The following is a 20,053-nucleotide window of genomic DNA, read 5'->3' on the forward strand; positions in this document are numbered from 1 at the left end:
GCTCTCTTACGAATGTGTGACGTTTCAATGCATGGTGTTACCATGCGGTAGGTAACAACACGGTTGTTACAACGACTGCGTTGTTACAACGCGTGGCTTTACATCGCAATTCGTTTCTACGAATTGCGCTAGATGGCGCGCTGGTCTTAGGAATAGTATAAATTACTATTCCCTCTCCAGTTAGCGCAACAGCAGTGAATGTGTTGGACTTAAAATCCAACACATTCCCTGGTGTTGCATGCCACCTAGCGCAAGTCGTAGAAATGAATTGCGATGTAAAGCCACGTGTGGTAAAAACGCGGTCATTGTAATGACCGCGTTGTTACCTACCTGCGTTGTAACAACAGCGTTGTAACCGCTGTTTCCCCTCTCTTACATACCTGGGACCTAAACGATGGAATGCTTTACCTATCGACCTAAGAATGGAAGTCAACTACATGAGTTTTAGAAAGAAACTGAAAACTCATCTTTTTCCTTAAGCCATTCCCCTTCCCATCCGTAGACTTCTGGCATTCTTAGCCTCTGATCATGATACTTACAGAAGCTCTCCAGAAAAGGCAGAGTACTTGATGAACTGGGAAAGTAGATATTTGGGGAACTAATTCACTTTTACTAAATCAGAAAGCTGGTATTAGTTAAACAACAGTTATTTACAAGCAATGAAAAACATTTGTTTGGGAAAATATACTTTGCTTGCCCAAAATAAAAATCTGGTATTTGAAACCAAAACGGGTGTATTTTTAGGAAGCGGAAATCTGGTCATTGCGGGAATTTTAGTTCATTTTGAAAAGATATGGATTATTTGCAGTCAGCTATTTAAGTGATAATTCATGCCTAGTTAGGTAGACCTGGTATTATGTCCTTGGCGTCAAAGTTCGTTTACTACATCGATGTTATTTCAGGACTCATTTTGCCAGAATTTAATTTGGTATTTTCACAGTGCTTTTCAAGTTGCGCCTATTGCTTATGTTTGAGGCTAGAGTTTATAGGATTACTGTGACCTAAATATGTCTCTTCTCTCCGACCCATTACGGTCTCTGTAAACGGTGTGGTAGGTCTCTCATTTTCCTGTCCTGCCCTTTCCAAGCATATTCTCATACACAATGTAATATATATATATATAGACATGTCAGTTGCCAATAGCCATCCTCTTGTTGGTACAGTCCTTTCTGCGTTCCATGTACACCCAAAACATTACATTGTGGCTAGACCATGTTAACAGTAACAGAATGTGAAATATAAGGTCATGAACAATTTTGGTGGTAATAAATAAAAGATAGTGGAATAAACATAGCAAAATGCTGTTTGAGTGACACATACATATGTACAAAACATACCGCATCTGCATATAAACATATTGCATCACAGAGGCTTTCAAATTAAGAGGAAAGTGGGGGCAAGTAAGAGGTAAAAAAACAATCAGCCAAAAATGTCAGTTACAGTCACCTTCAGTCAAGTAGTGAGGTCTTTGGGGCAAAATGTCAGTTACAGTCACCTTCAGTCAAGGAGTGAGGTCTTTGGGGCAGTGTTAAAACTACGGTGGAAAGAAACTGGGAGATTGTTCGTAAGAGGCTACAATCTATTATTTTTTAATGTATTGCGCATTTCTTTCATTCAGGTGCATCTTAATCGATTTTGTTTCCTAGACCCATTCATATTAACTAGTGTTATTTTAACTTGATGTTTTGTTAGTAGGACTTTTAAGATTGTAATTATTCACAGTAACATACCTTAAATTGAATTCATTGTAATAATTCGTGTGTGTTTCAAATTTCGACACTATGCTGGTACTGATACCCCTGGCACTTTGAATGTTAGTTTGTATAGTTTTCTTTTCAGACATACTAGTTTTTACCTCAAAACCTCCTTTCTAAAATGAACCGCATCATCTAGTCAGTGCAAAAAGCTAATTTCAATGGTTTCTAAGCATTCCAATGCCTAAATCTTCTTACTCAGAACCCCTAAGACTACACGTCTGTGCAGACACGCTTGAATTGTGATGTCTATGTTTGCAATAAAAGTAACACAGGCAATGCCATGATTGATGACTTGTTAGCCATCCATCCCTCTTTACCACTCACAGGTGTAACAGCCTCCTACGTTTAGATGATTGAACTACCTTTCATGACAAAAGTGGTACTTAAAAGAAAACAAGGGTAAAACCATGTCCATTGTCGCATGTAAAAGGGGAAAAAACTAACAGCGTGGAGTCAGTGTTTCCTACACTGCGAGTATAACGAGTTTCGATGGCAGAACTGGGCGTTCCTGAATGTTTCCGGATAAGGTTAAACTGCAGTCACTGCACCCTCAACCAGTCACAAACCAATTGTACTCGGGTGTTTTGCATTATCTGCGTTCGTGCAAAACTTTGCATTTTAAGAACCTTTCAAACTCCTTTAGTTGGGTCAAAGTTACAGCGCGAAGACTTTTAAAGACCTGTGCTTAGAAGTTAAACTCTAAATTCAGTCACACGTCCTTGGCATGTTAGATTTTTTGTTGGGCATGTGCAATTAATGTTTGAGGCTTGAGTACAGGCAGTGTGAATCGATTGACATACTGAAATGATTTACAAAAATGGGCTACTCCAATTCAAAAGCTGATATGGCTAAGCAATGAAGTAATTATGTTTCTTTGCACCACTAACAGGCATGTCATGCATCCTCAGTTAGGTGCTAGGTCTCTTTTTGGTGGGCTAGGAGCTTCAGTTTTCTGCCAGAGGCCATTTGATAGGAAAAAAAGAATAGCGAGAGGGTCTCTGTGATAGGAACCAACGGGCCTTCGCTGTTGATTCGTATATTTTGCATGATAAAGTAGCCCAAACAAATCAGTGATTTACTCATGGCACTGTTTGTTCTTACACTGAAACACTTTGCACAATGGTACTACTAATAGCATGGATTTGTTTTATTGAAACACTCTGGATCGAAGAGAAGTTGGCAAAAGCATGGTATGGTTGGCATTTTACAGTTGGAAAGACGTGCACTGATCTTGCCAATCACAATAAGGTATCCAACCAAATGAACCAGAAGAAGTCCTTCCACTGCTCCTTCATTTGGCATCAGGCCTGGGTCCTGCTCTTCTCATTTGGCTAACAAGGCTCTGTTTTGCCATTCCACCTCTACTACCTTGTCCTCTCCACCAGCATTATTGTCCAGTGTTCTTCAGCAGGGTGCCCCTGTTCAGCCAGTCTGACATTCTACCTCTACAAGCTCCTGGTCCACCCATAGGATTAGCATGTTGCTCTTCTCTCCCACAACCAGCCCTTGGGCCCTACTACTCACTGTGCTACCCAGTGTCCATGTTTGCAGCAGGCAGCAATAAAAAAATGCCAAAACGGTATAATTTACTACTAAAATCCAGGCAGCTAAGAACTCCTCTAAGGAGCTTTTCAAAACTGTGATAGCCTTATCAAAGTCTCCATGTGACACCCAATTCGCACAATACAAACATTTTGTGGACAAAATTGCCCTCTTTTTTCAAAACAAAGTTCAGACAGTTTATAATGAACTCTAAAAGACAGCATCTGACCCTGTGGGGGAACAGTGAAGATCTGTTGGAGGACATCTTTACACATTGCAGTCTGTCACGTTTCTCTGTTTTAGTGGCAGAGCAAGTGGCAGAGTTGCTATCACAGACTAAGTCGAGCTCGCCTCTGGACCCATGTCCCTCTTTTATTTTGCATCTGGCCCCCAAGGAGGTCAGTGTTTACTTGACCTCCCCTGATAAATGAGGTCACTAGTTCCGGGGTCTTTCCACAATCTTGGAAAAGGGCCTGTAGTAGGCCTATTTTGAAAAAAGCCACCTTGGATCCTACGGAGGTGAAACATTATCACCCAATTTCCTGTCTTCCACTACCTTCTCAAATCTTGGAGAAAGCTATGAACCTGGAATTAACAGAATACCTAGATCGCAACAACATTCTGGACCCCACCCAACACGGCTTTAGATCTCGGCACTCTACCAAGTCAGCCTTGATAATGGCTACTGAAGAGATCCACAAAGTGATGGATGGAGGGGGAAGAGCCGTTCTCATCCTGCTTCACCTGTCCGCTGCATTTGATACCGTAAACCATGCGGTACTGTTACGGCGATTCAAGGCAGCAGGCATTAGAGATAAGGCTCTAACCTTATTAATATCCTTTTTTGGCATCTAGGGAACAGCTGATCCATTGGGATGGCCTTAAGTCAGGAAACCTCTGCCTCCCGTGTGGAGTCCCTCAGGGCTCTACCCTGTTCCCGACATTGTTTAATTTATATGTGACACCTCTGGCAAGACTAATTAAACACCACGGTCTCATGCTGGTGTTGTATGCAGACGACACCCAGTTAGTGATATCAGTCATGCAAAGTGTGGACATTACAGCTGTCAGGTTCCGTAATTGTCTAAATGCAGTGATGTAATGGATGAACTCAAACTTTTTATAGCTCAACACGGAAAAGATTGGGGTCATTGAATTTGGTCCGAAGCCCTCTGTTTGGAGTCAAATATGGTGGCGTCCTGAGGCCGGGAAATTTTCCTGACCCCGTGTCCAAGGCTAGGAACCTTGGATTTATGTTTGACAGTGATTTAAAACTCGCTCAACAAATGAATCAAGTATCTTCTTCCTGCTTTTTCACACTGAAAGTTCTGCGCAAGAGTCTGCCATTTATCCTAATTACCCTTAGTAAAATGGTAGTTGGAGCCCTGGTTCTCTCCAGAGTCGATTACTGCAACGCTTTATACCTGGGAGCAGATAAAGGTCAGATCACCAAACTCCACTCATTGCAGAATGCGGCTGCTCGTGTACTACTTGATCTCCCCAAACAACACCCCACGTCTGCCAGCATCAAACAGCTTCATTGGCTTCCGGTGTGGCAGAGAGTGGATTTTAAGACCCTCTGTCTTGTACACAAGGCTCTGTATGGAGGAGGAGCTGCTGATATTCAGCATCTATTTCCCTGGTATTCACCACAACGCTGCCTCAGGTCAGCCAATACAGGACTGATACTGGTCCCTAGGATAAAAAGAGCCAGATGGGGAGGAAAACTGTTCTCCTACCAAGAGGCCAAACTGTGGAACTCCCTCCCCACTCTAATCAGACTACAATCGAACAGAGCTCTTTTTAGAAAATTGATAAAGACGTGGCTCTTTCCCTAGCTCGAGAATCATTAGCGTGGGCTTCAGTTATTTACCTACCTCAGCGCCAAGACGCCTCGGCAATAGTGCGCTTTATAAGATCTCAGTTTGCCTCTCCTGACCATCCAACTCCAAAACTTCCAGGTGCTCCAGGAGCAGAATCATGTTGTTTGAACTCACCAGCACTAGCCCTGGGTCTGCACTTATCTCTCTGCGCTTCCCGGCAGCTCTGTTTGGCCAGTCTGTCTCCTGCAACTACTAGGCCCTCTACTCTAGCATGAACATCCTCTTCTCTCTCACCCACACCAGCCCCATGTCTCTGCTCTCCAACCTTCTTCTTTAGGTCCACTGATCCGTCCAGCTTCAAACTCTCCCAAGCAACTCTAGCTTCCTGCAGCAGCAACAACACTCGCTGAACTCTTCCAAAGCAGACCCTCTGCTGAACATTTTCCTCTTGCCTAATAGGCGCTGGAAGTAGAGTCACTGGGGGTGCTGTAGCACTCCCTAAATAACCATGCTGCAGTTTAGGAGGTGAATGTGCAAAAAAGGCTTTACATTTGGTTTTTATCTGGTAACATTTGCTGTGTTTTAAAGATAGAAGTCAAATGGCAGGCAATATCTTCTGCCAAATGGCTGTTCATTCTTTAAACATGGAGATTGGAGAATACTTTCTCTGACTACAAAGTGAGATGCTTTTGTAAAGTGAGCAATGTGGCAATCTTGCAGGGGTATGGGTAGTGTTAAAGGAAGTGTTGTAGGTTGTGACCTTTTTGAAACACACAATAACTTTTAAAAACCCATCAATCAACTGTATAAATGGTTCAGAATATATCATCAGTTCGGAAAACACACGAGGCACAATTTCTTGTAGTTCTTAAGTGTGATGGAAGCAAAGATTTTAATAGGGTCAAAAACAATTTAAAACATACTTATTTCCATGAATCCCTGTTTCTCCACATTTTTGTGTGCACGCTGAGCTCTATATGTTAGCTGCCCAGTTGCAATGGTTCCTTAACTAGAATGGGTTGGGCCCATAATTAGTAAGGCTTGGCCTACTTGACATCAAACAACTACACACATGCCATACTGATACCAATTCACCATCTCACATCATGATCACAAAAAGCACTTGATATGATCATATATTTTATTTTTTCATTTGTTATTTTGTATCATTTTTTTTCAGAAATTACCAAAATGCATTATTCATCTATTAGAACATCAATTTATAACAAACCAATACACAACATAGAGCCACGAAAACATTATTACATTACATGAGATTCCTTACAACAAAAGAACAAGTCAAATAAAACGTTAGACAATACATCAATATAAATAACCTAGTACATAAATCTTGATAGCTCCAGTTCTGTGATTTCTAAAGACAATCTATCATTTTGTCAAACAAAAAACAAAACAACGCCCTTTAAGCTGGCGTTTCAACACCCTGCTTATATATTCCTTTAACAAGGGCAATACCAAACAGTGTACCAAATGGGGTCAATATACACCATCCCAGTTATTCATTATATTACTTCACATCATGGGCCTCTACTGGACGAGGCTGTTAATCTCCGCGCTGTAACCCACAGCGCGGAGATTAACAGCCCCGTCCAGTGTTCCTTCAAGTAGAAGTGAATTTATACACATTACCGGGAAGCGTTTGTTGGCTCTCATGGTTGGGAAGGACTTTCCCATTACAATGTCTTATTCTATTGTGAAGCTGGGGCTACTCCTGAGTTGAAAAAGATAATCAAGCAGGAGAGACTAATTTTGGATATAAGAGCTCATTGTGTGTTCTGAGTCCTGAGGAGAACCCTGTAAGACACATAATAGGGTTTGAAATGCGTTGACTGTTGTTTTTCCAAGCAAGTGTTCTACGCAAGCATCTACCGTGGACGCTCATGATGTGAATTAATGTAAGGAATGTCATCATGTTTTTGTGTCTCTGTGTTGTGTAATGGTTTGTGAAAAATTGATGTTCTAACAGATGAATAATGCATTTTGGTAATTTCCCCAAAAAATGATACAAAATAACAAGTGAAAAAATAAAATATATGGTCATTACAAGTGCTTTGTTTGGTCATGATGTGAGATGGTGAATTGGTATCAGTATCATCTGCAATGGTTGGCACAGTGGCTAGAGGGAGTGAACGCGGAGGGTACCTTTCTGATGGAACCGGGCACACACCGTAGTTTATTGTTGGCTAAACTGCTGGATCCTGTGATTACTGTCCCATACCTATTGACTTTGCAAAATATAGCTTTGCAGAGCTGGAAATGATGCCTGGCTAAATAGAGGGTGTCCCCGAGGTGTACCCCTATGCTGCCACAAGTAGACCTACCCCAAAATGACATTCATGGCAGAGCAGTTGACGCCTTGGACGGAGACAGGGTTGGAGACTGTGGGTAACTGTTACCAAGATAAAACGCTGATCCCCTTTGAGGAGCTGGTGGATAGTTGTGGTCTTCCCCCAGGTCAGTTCTTACAGTACGAGGCCCTGATTCGCACCTTTCGGCAGCTGTGGGGAATGGGTAGGCGGGAACCGGTGTCACATGCTGTGCTGCACTCATTGATCACCCTGGGCACTGTGGGACATCAAGTGAAGTGGTTCTATGTCACCTTACTCGCCACGTCACTCACCCTATTACGGGAGTTGAGGGGGAAAAGGGAGATTCTTAGATAGAGAACTTACAGATGTAGAGTGGGGCAAGATTTCCTAAGAAGACCTCCCGAAACACACATGTGAAATATACACAATTCAACTTTGTGCATATGACCTACATGATGTCCCATCACCTCAATGTCACTTCTGGTGGGGGAATACGAAACTGTCCTAGATGTGCCCATATCGATGCTGACTTCATACGTACGACTTGGGGCTGTACAAATCTACATGCGTTCTGGGAAGCGATTCTAGCCACGATGGAGGTCTGTCTGTTGGGATTCTTCCCCCGGCCACATAAGCATAAAGTTGGGAATAGACTAATAGACCTAGCCATGGCACTAGCCAGAGAATTGAACTGGAAATCTACCGTCGGGCCACAAGCGGCAAGCTGGAATCGGGACATAATTAGCTGGGCTGGAGCTGAAGGTAGAGCACTGAGCTGAGAGGAATCGAGGGGAATATGGAAGTGGCCTATAGCGGACGAATGGAAAGTGGCTTTGCTAGCTTCAGAAAACCAGACACAAACAAGTAGTGAGGGAGAGGGAAGTGGGAGTGCGCCTGAATGATAGGAAATACCCTACCATAGCAGCCTCATTACTTTGATAAGCCTGTTCAGCAGAAGCTGTCACCAAACAGCATGAGCGCTCATAACAGAGGGATAAGACATGAGGGGTGAGATGGGCATGGATATAACTGAGGGGCCCTCCCTGCCCACCAACGATCATTCCTTAGCTGCTCCCCCTACCCCAAGTAAGTTCCCCTAGGAACATGCATACACCACCCTTCTGCACAGGTTTTAGTTATTAGATTGGTTTTAACGTTAATCCCTTAAAACTAGATGACATTGCTTAGCCCTGGTCTGGAGCTGGCGGCTGCCCAAATAGAAGAGGCTGGTGAAAATGGGTTGAATAATTGTGAATTAATGATAAGTCAATACTTATAGATCATAACTCTGTAAAATGTACTGAAGAAACAGAACATCATCAATTATCTTTTGAAGTCAGAATTCATTTAGTATGTATGTGCCTTATGTGCAAAAGACATATGTAAATGAGGAATTGATGTATACATGTGTACTAAAGTACCAAAATATAAAATGTCAATAAAAATGTGTTTTAAAAAAAGAATTATTGCGTGCATGCTGTGTGACTGTAAAACGGTACGTCTGGGCAAATGTAGTAGCCATTTCAATGGAGAATGACCTGTCAGTAAATTATACTGTACAACCAAACTATGCTTTCGTAATATGTTTGCAATACTGTTTCCTTCCTAAAAAGCACCACGAGCTTCATGCTACACTCTTGCTGCTCTCGTGCTGAATACATGTGCCACACTTGTTCTTTTCAAAACGCTTTGATATTTCACAATCCCCATTATTTCAGTGATGTACCTTTGATGGCAGTACCCCCACTCTGAAAATTGTTCAAGCACCCCTGTCTTGCCCTAGTGCACTCATAACAGTAACACAAGTATATGGGCATATGCAAATCTCTCTTTTTCCATCAGTTCTTTCTCTGTACAAAGCTGTGCATTCTAAAAAGTCTTCTGAAAATACCTAGCTCTTATTGCGGCTCTAAATATTTGCCCACTCCAAAAAAATACAAGCTATACCAAGTTTCCCTTGTCACAGCACCCCAGTTGCACATTTGGAACAGAGGAGTGAGAGTGAGAGGAGTGATTCCGATATAATGTGAAATCGCCAGATGCCTGTACCGTTTTCATATGAACTATGCTGTGAAATGTTGGAAATATAATTGAGTGAATTTTGTTGCTTGGCCGCTGTTTCTTTTATTCTGCCATCTAACAGTGATGTATAGAAAATAGAAGAGCGCAAAAGTGTATTAGAGCAATTCACAACTCCACACAGCTTTTGCTTAAACCTTTCAAACTGCAATGACCTAGACCTTTCAATGTATTTTAGTCTCCCCTCCCTACCAGGCAAACTTCTTTTGCACAAGATGGCGCCACGACACCCTGAAAGTTCCAACTGCACACACTACACAGCTCCCTTTCCACCCCCCCCTCCCTTCCACACCCTGACATTAATACAGTTTCCATTTGCAGATGTCCCACTATCGATGGGCTGTGCTTGGCTGGAAATCCGCCTACTCTATAGGTTGTGTGCAGAGTAATCTTTCTCTACGGGAAGCTGGAGAAGTTGGGAAATTTTGCCCTCCTTCACTGTCAGGTTTCCTGACTATGCACTTAAAAAACAAACCTTTGCCCACAACGTGTGGATACCGCATCCTTCTTAACAAATATTTTGTTTTCTATATAGGGGAAATGTCATCTGACCACATGCTCTCCCTGCACCAGAGTTCCTTATTTCTATAGTGTGGCCAGAAATGTACGGGGGCAGATTTTAAAGCCCCTTGCGCCACTTTTGAGTCACTTTTAACATGGGAAAAGTGACGCAAAAGTGGCGCAAGGGCTTGTAAATCTGCCCCATGGTATTTATGGGTGTGTGAAGTAGTACTTCTACAGTACTACTTCACACACTCATAAATGCCTTTGAGAATTGGCACCATAAATATTTTGACAGAATTGATGCAACATTCTATTCTACAACCTTCCTTGTATGATGTCTCATTTTTAAGTAACTGCTAATATCATCACAGACAGCCTCCTTGCATGTATTCAATCAGTGTTTTGTTAGTTACGATGTGCCTCCAAGAATATTTCTTTTAGTGAACATGGTGCATTAAAATGAAACCTCTCTGGCCAACATTTTTCCCTCAGAATACAGACTGGTATGCAATTCATTTCAAGTTTGTCTCGCGGGCAGCTCCCAGAATACAAGTTGGCCAGAATTAATCTTATAATGCAAGACACAATACAATTATATATTGGAAATCACCGAAATCAAACAGATTTTTCAAATAAAAAACCGCTGCCTTTCTGTATTCCACTCTGAACAGGAGCATGTTTGTACAGCCATATGGAGCGACCCTGCGTTTGACACATGCCAAATACTGGTGGGAGCCAGTCCATATATCGAAGCCTGCAGCCGAGACCTGTGTCACTGTGAAGGTGACGGCGTATCATTCTGCCTCTGCGCGACTGTGACTGAATACTCGCGGCAGTGTTCACATGCGGGTGGGAGACCTCAGAATTGGAGACGGCCAGATCTATGCTGTAAGTTTCTGGTAGATTGAAGACTTGCTGTGTGAACTGATTTCAAATGTCAGTCATGTTAAATACATTTTGAGGTGGGACTCCAACACCATCACTTACAATTATTCACTGTATAACACCACGTTACACCATTTATAGGAGACTTTGCCTCTGTTTGAGCAGAAACCTATTTGACTTCTTGATTTAAATGCACAGGCTCATCAAGCAGAGCTTCATTTGTTAAAAAAAATAAGTGCTGGGGTCCCAAATTTTGTTGAAAAGCCAGCAGGCTGCACAATCGAAGGTAGGGGTGCTGAATACTAAGGCCACATAGTCTTGATTTCTTCCCCTACCTCTTTAATCCATCATCAAACACTTCCTGCCTCTTTATCTCCCTTTTGCAGGTGCTTTTCCATCCCTGCTTTCTCCCATTACCACTGTTTTTCTGTCTTCCGTTCCTACGTCTTTCCCCCTGTTCTGATTTTCTCTCTTTTAGACTGATTGATACACAATCTAACCCTCCCACCAAGGGCCATTATGAGAGCTCACAGGCTCTCTGTGCTGAAATGGCTAACTATTTTCATTCTAAGATTGCCTCATCCACTCCTCTCTGGAGAATCTTAATGGCAAGTCTCCTAACGATGACCAAAATATCAATCCTTCATCCAATAGCCTTTGCCACCTCATGGAAAGGGACCACTGCCTTTCTGCCTTTTCTCCCCTTTCAAATGAACAGACTGATCAGCTTCTAGAAGGGATTAAATCAGCCCCCCCTCTGGAGCCTCGCTCCCCTAAACTGATGAGGTTAGGCAGGGAGTTTATTGTACCCCACCTAATAGCGACTCTTAAGTTAGTCATCAACACACGATGCTATCCACTTAACTGGAAAACAGCGGCCATCAAGCCTCTATTAAAAAATGACGACCTTACAGATTTAAAAAACTGTCTACCCATCTCCTTGCTTCCTGTACCTGCCAAGATCCCAGAGAAACATTGTAATACACAACTGAGTGTGTGTTTAGAGCAACAACAACTACTGGATCCTTCTCAGTATGGATTCAGAAGCTGCCATGGGTCTGAAACTGCTTTAATAACTGCAGCAAATAATATACACACTTGGGTTGATGCTAGGCAAACCGTGCTGCTGATCCTATTGGATTTGTCTTCAGCATTTTACACCATCTTGCCAAATAAGTTGATTAACCAGCTAGAACAAATAGGGGTCACAGATTGTGCACTGAAGTTGCTGGCTCCCTTCCTAACTGATAGATCACAAAAAGTTAAATTGGACCAATTTTACTCAGACCCAATCCTCAATTGCTGTGGAGTCCCACAGGGGTCCTCCTTGAGCCCCACCCTCTTTAAAATATATATCTCTCTATTGGCAAAACTGGTTAGATCCTTCGGGCTGAAGCTAATATCATATGGAGATAACACACAACTAATTGTGTCTATCACAGAAGATATAGAGGCCTCAGCTGACAATTTTAAATACTGTATGATGTTGGTGGCATTCTGGATGAGAGACAATTACCTTCAATTAAACAGTGACAAAAGAGAGATTTTGATGTTTGGTAATCATCGCCCCGAATGGATCCACTCATCGTGGCCAGAAACTTTGGGATAATGTCCATCTCCGGTTGAATCAGCAAGGAATATGGGTGTCATAGTTGACACCAGTCTATCTTTCAAACTCCAGGTTAATACAACTGTGTCGTCTTGCTTTTGGGTCATAAGATCCCTTAGAAAGATATTCCGATTTATTTCTCTTGCGGCACGGAAGCAAGCTGTTGTATAATTAATTTTATTGAAGATAGATTATTGCAATGCCCTTTTTTTTAAAGTTATAAATAGGGCCTCCATCAATAAATTACAACTGGTGCAGAATGCAACAGAAAGACTGGTCTTAGATGTTCCAAAATACCATTCAATTTCGGCTGCCATCAAGAAATTGCACTGGCTCTCAGCAGAAAAAAGAAGTTTGTTCAAAGCCTTGTGTATTGTCCATAAGGCACTACACTACTCAGGACCAGAGGGAATCAGGCACAACTGTGTTCAGCCAATAAGAATCGGCTGATTGTCCCTAGGTATAGGAGGTCACGATGGGTAGGAGGAGTTTTCTCAGTCACAGCAGCCAAGCTATGTATCACTCTTCCTCAATCTATTTCCAGTATAGAACCATATCTTCCTTTTCATAAGGTTTTGAGGACCTGGCTTTTTGTTTTGTAAATCTGACCTACCAAGATTCATTGCTCCTACCAGATAGTTTAACTATTACAGCGCCTTGACGCCTTCAGGTATATGTTCGCGCTATACAAATTGGTCATTCATTAATTCATTCTCTTTCTCTGGATTAAAATGTGTTGCAGAAAAGTGCTGGTCCCCAAAAATGAGTGCCAGTGGGTCCCACTTGCAACCGCCAGTGCAAATTAAACACTGTCATCAAGGCTTTAACTCATGGGTGAGAGTTGCCACAGGCCCACACTCACAGAGAATTGTATCTGCTTTCACAAAGCGTCCAGACATATCTGCTCGTCCAGACTCCTACTTGCACGAATCTCATGCATAAGGAAAACCAGATCCCGTGTTTTTGAGTCTTCACCTACATTGCTCCTAAAGCGTTGAACAAACTGTTGCTACACATAACAGCCTCCTTGCTTCTTGAATCCCGCAAGAATACTCGGCTTTTCAAGTGGTCCTACTAGGCCGTAGGTGTGCCTAGACTCACACAGGCTCAGTGCCAGGATACCCTACCGGGTGATAGTGCGCTCCACAACACAAGACCCCTTTCTACCCTTCTCGTTTACCACCCTGCTGTCTCTTGTGTAATATAATGTTAAATCTAAGTAACATCTTTCATAAATGTCTGATCATTAAACAATTACAAATGTATATATACAGTATTTGTGTGAAGACCACTACACAATGAATTATTAATAATACCACTACAGACTCTAATATTGGATAGCTTTCATGATTTGTTAAATACAGTTTCTTGAGGTTTACAAGTTCATGGTTTAGAGAGTTAGGTTGTTATTGGAGAAGGTATATTTTCTCTTTTTGCAACAGGATCTTCTTTAGAGTTTTTATACCTTTTGAGATTTATTAAAGTTAGCAATCATTTGCCGACAGGAACATAAGCAAACATCAATGAATGAGTAATATTCTATTTACTCTGATGCATCCTTCTTCATTCCATATCCATTATGTGAGGCATTAACACCCATCCGCATACCCACCGCTGCAAACACCAAACGAAAACAAGATCTCACACTCAAACACCCTGCATTCCCAGCATCCTTAGTTGAGTACCACGAACCCACTTACATGTGAATGGAACTTCTTTCACCGAGCAGTGAATTAGTGTCTGTGTACTCAACCATTTCAATAAGAAACGAAGTACGAGTACATGAAATACAACTGCAGAGGACATATACTCCACCTGTTTACTAGATAAAATCACAAAACGCAATGTGTCTTTGTTTCTGAAACGTATTTTTACAGAAAGACGTAAATTGACAACAATATCTAAGACTGTCTAAACCCAGATACAATTACAAAAGATCAAACTTAAAACAGCTGTAAAAACCCTACTTTAGACTGCAGGCGACCATCTTCATTAAGGGGCGCCACATCAAGGGTCGCTACAACTATATATAAGCTTAGCAATAAAATAAAAAGTTTTATCTAGCATTTTATTTTTAGAAGGATTTGAGGTGCTTAAGAATCTCACTTAGGGGCTTATAGAGCAAGAACCCTGCTACAAAACGACAAAGCTCCTTTCTAGCGAAACTCACGGCTCCCCTGCCTCTCTTATTAAGAGGTGGGGGAAGCCCAGGTGTAAAATGGCAGAGCCCCCGATGGCTCCACTGTTGGAGCCCTTGAGTCACTGATCTGCTACAGAGCTGGATGGTTACAGTGGCGGCTTCACCACCATATTTAGGGTACAGCTCCCAAAACTGTATTTTTTTCTGCCTCAGATTGGCATATCACGTATGGCAGTCCTAGGCAGGAACACAGAACAAGCATTGGCAAAGCTAATAGGTCTCGTCTTTGGGACCTAGTGGTTTGGCCAGTGGTTTTTAGCCATGCTGTACAGCATCCACCATACTGTACAGCATGGCTTACGAAAACAAACAAAATAAAAGCGCTATGACGCAGAGGCTGTGTTGTTTTTTAGGCGTGCACACCATATGTGGACGTGCCTAAAAAAATGACTCGAGTGTTTTTTTTTATTTGCAGAGTTGGACTGATAAATGGAAAAAGATATAAGCAGCAGAAAAGCATTTTCTAGTTTATGTGCGGGGCATCACTGAGGGTGTGGGTAAATTAAGTATCACACAGGAGGCGGATGGGGGAAGCATCAAAAAGGACGTGGGTGGGCAAACAATACAGATGGGGAGCGTGGGGTGAAACACAGAGAGCATGAGCGGCAGGAAGGAACATAGGGTTATATTATCAAGAAACGGCGTTAAAATTATCGCCGCTTTAGCGGCAGAAAACTACCGCTAAAGTGGCGATAATGGGCTTGATAATATGCCCCTGAGAATTCCCATAGAAGTCCATGTTCTGGTTTCAACATGGGCTTCTATTGGAATTCTCCAGGGCATATTATCAAGCCCATTTTCGACGCTTTAGCGGCAGTTTTCTCCCGCTAAAGCGGCAATAATTTTAACGCGGTGCTTGATAATATGCCCCATAGAGTACGTGGGTGGATGGGGAGGAGTAACCCGAGAGAGAGAACAACACAGTGTGGGCAGAGGCAAAGCACACTGATAGGAAAGCAAAGGGGGGGCAGTAACAAGAGCCCGTGTAACATAGATGGACAAGAGAAAAGCACATGGGCAACAGAGAGCAACAGAGAGTGTGGCCAGGACAGAAAATTACACAAGGGAGACAGCTGGTAAACATATGCCCTCTCCTGGTGGGCTTAGACTAAAATACAAATGTAGTGCTTGAATAGCAAGCAGTAAAAGAACACAAGTAGTGCATCTATGCTCCAGGGGAGGGACACCACAAAAAGAGTGAGCAAAGCCCACATAAGCTAATGCATGGAATGGAAAGCAAGCAAATGAGAGTCACTGTAAATCCAACCAATGGTAAACAGTGGGCAGGCTCTAAGCACAATGTAAACTGACTATAGGTCTTTTTACCAATAGACTGCTTGCACTCTCTTGTAGGCGCGAGCTAAAATGGCCCTGACTCACTACATAGAGAAAATCTCTCTGCTGGTCAGTGACATTAATATTTTGTTCTGCCAAAAGAAAGAAGGTCCAACAATATCTGGCATTCAGTTTTACAGAAAGTATATCTGCCACACTGGTAAATGCAATTTTGGCTTTACGGTCCCCACCGGCAGGCTGTTTGAGCAGTCTTCTGTTGTGAAGATGGACAGTAGAGCCTCTACCAGATTATTGCCTCAGAATGAGGCCAACTATCAAGGGCTAAATGAAGCACTTGCCCACCCATAGTATAATTTAACCCTTGCCTAGCAGCCCATACTATACATGCCGCTGACACAGGGGTTTTTCTCTGTACTTTAGGAACTTTTTCTACTTTTCTACTCTGGATTACCGTGCCTGTTTGAGTGCAGACCCATCAACATGAGTGGCACAAGTTTTGAATATTTATTTTCATTAGATTGCAAGAGTCCTGCAGTGCTATGTTTAACAGGTCAATGTTTGATCTCCAAGAAAGAAAAAAGAAATGTGGTGCATGTTTAACTATGCTGCGAACTCTAAGAAATTGTTACCTTTCATCTGAGCATATGTGGGTACCCTGTAACATAAAGGTCTAATATTTTGGGGGACACACTGATTTCCCATGGCTTCTAGGGTTTCTGAGTGTACCAATGTAATTTTTATGAAAACACCAAACATTGGGCCTTATTTACAACGAATTAACGGGGCGCGGTGCTGCAAGCCATTTGGCTGCATCACACTGCGTTAATCAGATGAAAAGGGATGTGTCCTATCTACAATGATATGATGAAGACCTTTGCTCTCCCCTGCGCTGGCTCACAATTAGCTGCCATGTGCTGATGCAGGCACCCTTGCACCATGGTGCAAGGGTGCCTGCATCACAGGGATGATTGTTTTTGTGCACAAAAGTAATCACAAGGGGATTTCCTCTTCCTATGTGTGCTGCGGAATTCAGCATGCATAAACAGAGGAAAAAAAGGAGGAAAAAAGGCAAACATTTCTTCTTGTTGCACCTCCCGACACCTCCCCTGGGGAGGCCTAGCATTCTGACGCATTTTCAGGTTGATGATTTCTCGTAAATCTGGAAATACGACAGGAGCCATGGGTGTTGCGTGGGAACACCCACAGCAACACCCATGGTATGTCCCTTTCACACAAAGTGCTGCATGTGAAGGGTCCATATTTAGAAGGACACAAAAAGCCACGCTCCTTGTAAATATGGGGCAGCAGGTTGTGCCACCCGTGCGTCACAAAGAGTGATACACCGGCGGCGCAAGGGGCTTGTAAATAGGCCCCAATGTATATACAGCCTACATGAGCCAAGAGAAAAATAGAACATTCTTATATATCTTTTGGCTCCAGTTCCTGCATTCTGAAGAGGTCCTTGGTGGGCTCTTTATCAGTAAAAATGCCCTTGGAATGGCTCGGATCCTTATATTCTCTCTCTCTCTCTCTCTCTCTCTCTCTCTCTCTCCCTCTCTCTCTCTCTCTCTCGCTCTCTCTCTCTATACACTTGCTATCCATATCCCATTTTTATGATGGTTTCCACGACGTGAAACGTGACCAAAAAAAGGTGTGTTGCTTGGTGAGAAAGTATGGTGATGAAACATTGCACTCACATGAGGATCATGAGAAACATGATTCTTGCCCGCACACAAGCCAACCATTAGAAGACAAGTGTGTTGGATATTTTGATCAACAATACAAAGCCAATTGCAGAACTACAGTTGAGGAGCAGCTGATAAATCATGGAATGCATCTTTGGTAAACAATATGTGCCATATCTTAATATAGATGCATAACATAGATAAAATTTAGGACATAAGTTATGGATTTTTATAAGGATACATACAAATTAGGTAGATCTGTATAGTCATCAGGTACAAATGTCTTGTTTCTTAGGTTGCGTATAATAGGTCATACGTGAAAGGCTATGGAGCACCCTTAGATACACAAACACATGAAATTTGTGGTAATGCACTCGATAGAGTGAAATAGTTTCAATGGTAGCAGGTCAGAAAGTTGGGAAGAAGCTGGGGTAATTTATGGGATTACTGAGAGTAAAATACAGGTGTATAAGTAATTTCTTTTCAGCGTTTCAGGACCACCTGTCGATTGACAGCTGGACAGCAAATCCTGATAAACAAGAGTAGTGAAGCATTATAATTCAATGCTTGTAATAAGGTCACATTTAGTTTTATAGGAAATGTAGATAGTGGGATTTTTTTTAAGGGTATCTCAGGGAAAGGGAGAAAAAAATAAAAACAAAAGCAGCCCATTCATTCTAAGGCAAAGGCCGAACTTGCAAGTGCTTCAGTTGTTCAGGAATACCAATCGATACAAGATTAATGGATGCACTGCATGAGACCTGTTTGGTTTGCCCATCCGCAATGGAGTGAGCACTTGAATGTGCTTTTTGGAATATAAACGTTAACGTCAGCATTAACTTTTCTTTATTTTTTCCTTCCAGACAAGCAGTGCCCTGACACCATGCAGTACCAGGAATGCGGTTCCCCATGCAAGAATGCCTGTTCCAACCGTGAGCGCACTGACCTCTGCGACGAGCACTGCGTGCAAGGATGCTTCTGTCCTCCAGGTCAGTTTAACCTTTGAACTGATGTTCACCCTTTCAACCATTACAAGAATAACTGGCATGCTGAAGCACTGCTGTCAAAAAGTACCCATATCGGTTATGCCAGAAACATCTGTGGCCCAAGAGTTTGTTACAATTCTTATAAACCTTTATTTTATTTTCTATAATAATAGTTATACGGTTGAGTTTTTAATGAATTATCAGTCTCATCATCACCACTTGAAAATGCGGCATGGCTTGCTTTTGGTATGTCTGCGGAAGCACTGCCGTCCACTCACACAGAGACCCACTAGTTTGACCAGGAGAACCATCGAATACTGAACTGAAAATGTTTCATCAGTCCTTAATGGAGCACATTTCACATCAGCATGACACTTATAGGAATAGAGAGCTGAATGCAGTGGTAACCATCATTGGTATGCCCAGACGGGGGTCTCTTGCTCACTTTGCCACTGGATTCAAGCTAGCCTGGCTGATGAAGGGTGTTACCCCAAAACCGTTCCCAGGATGCTTGTTTCCGGTTCAGGGAAGACATGGCTTGGCAGTTGGGGCTGGACTGTTCCCATGAGGCACAGGGTCAAGACTGATTTCCATATAGCGGGGTCTGAACTGAGGTGGCGAAGTGAGCTAAAGAATGATGATAGATTCAACCCAGATATGTGACTGGGGGTAAGTGTCTGAAAAGTTTCAGTGCTATGTTCATCATCTCCTTGTGTTTGCACATTTCACATCAGCATGCCACTTATAGGAATAGAAAGCTGAATGCAGTGGCAAGCATCTTTGCAAACTGGTCTCAGTATAATGAAATCGCCAGAATAAAACAAAGGAGGAAAACAGATGGGGCTGATGCACCATAATCACAACAGAATGGCAAATGAGTCTCGTGTTTTTATTTAGCCTATTCAACGTTCTATTTTTCTCAAACAGACTCCCGAAGAGGGAATTAGTTTGAGAAAAACAAAAACACTAATGGCCTTTAAGCACACTTTCCCCTGCATGTCTACATCCTTGTATGATTTCCCTGCCTGGTTGTTCCATGCTTCACAGGGTGTATGCCCCTGGAATATCGAATTAGGGCTCTCAATGGCACCAACTATTGTGGACACAACATTGAAGAACAAAACTTTGGCAGGTAAGTATGTGCAGAGGTTCTATTATTGACTCCACAGATATGTATCTTCAGGCCATATATATCTTGAAGGTGCGTAGATGTGGAGTTAGGAATAGGAAATCTACGCTTCCTCCAAATGGGGATGTATGACGTTACAACGCACACTTTTACAACGCATGCACTTACAACGCATTTTTTACAACGCATAATCCATTACAACGCATGACATTACAACGCATGACACTA

The 20,053-nt window shown here is 42.4% G+C and overlaps 1 protein-coding gene across 1 annotated transcript in view; it reads left to right on the forward strand.

Annotated features, from left to right (window-relative positions):
• Window positions 1–20,053, forward strand: part of LOC146860908 (uncharacterized) — an 850,962-nt gene that overhangs the window by 166,761 nt on the left and 664,148 nt on the right. Inside the window, exons 7-8 of the mRNA XM_085644903.1 lie at window positions 10,707–10,923; window positions 18,574–18,699. Of these exons, the coding sequence (XP_085501029.1) occupies window positions 10,707–10,923; window positions 18,574–18,699 (343 nt within the window). The remainder of the gene's footprint in view (window positions 1–10,706; window positions 10,924–18,573; window positions 18,700–20,053) is intronic.

This window comes from Triturus cristatus, chromosome 3_1 (assembly GCF_964204655.1).
Source record: "Triturus cristatus chromosome 3_1, aTriCri1.1, whole genome shotgun sequence".
Lineage (NCBI taxonomy): Eukaryota > Metazoa > Chordata > Amphibia > Caudata > Salamandridae > Triturus > Triturus cristatus.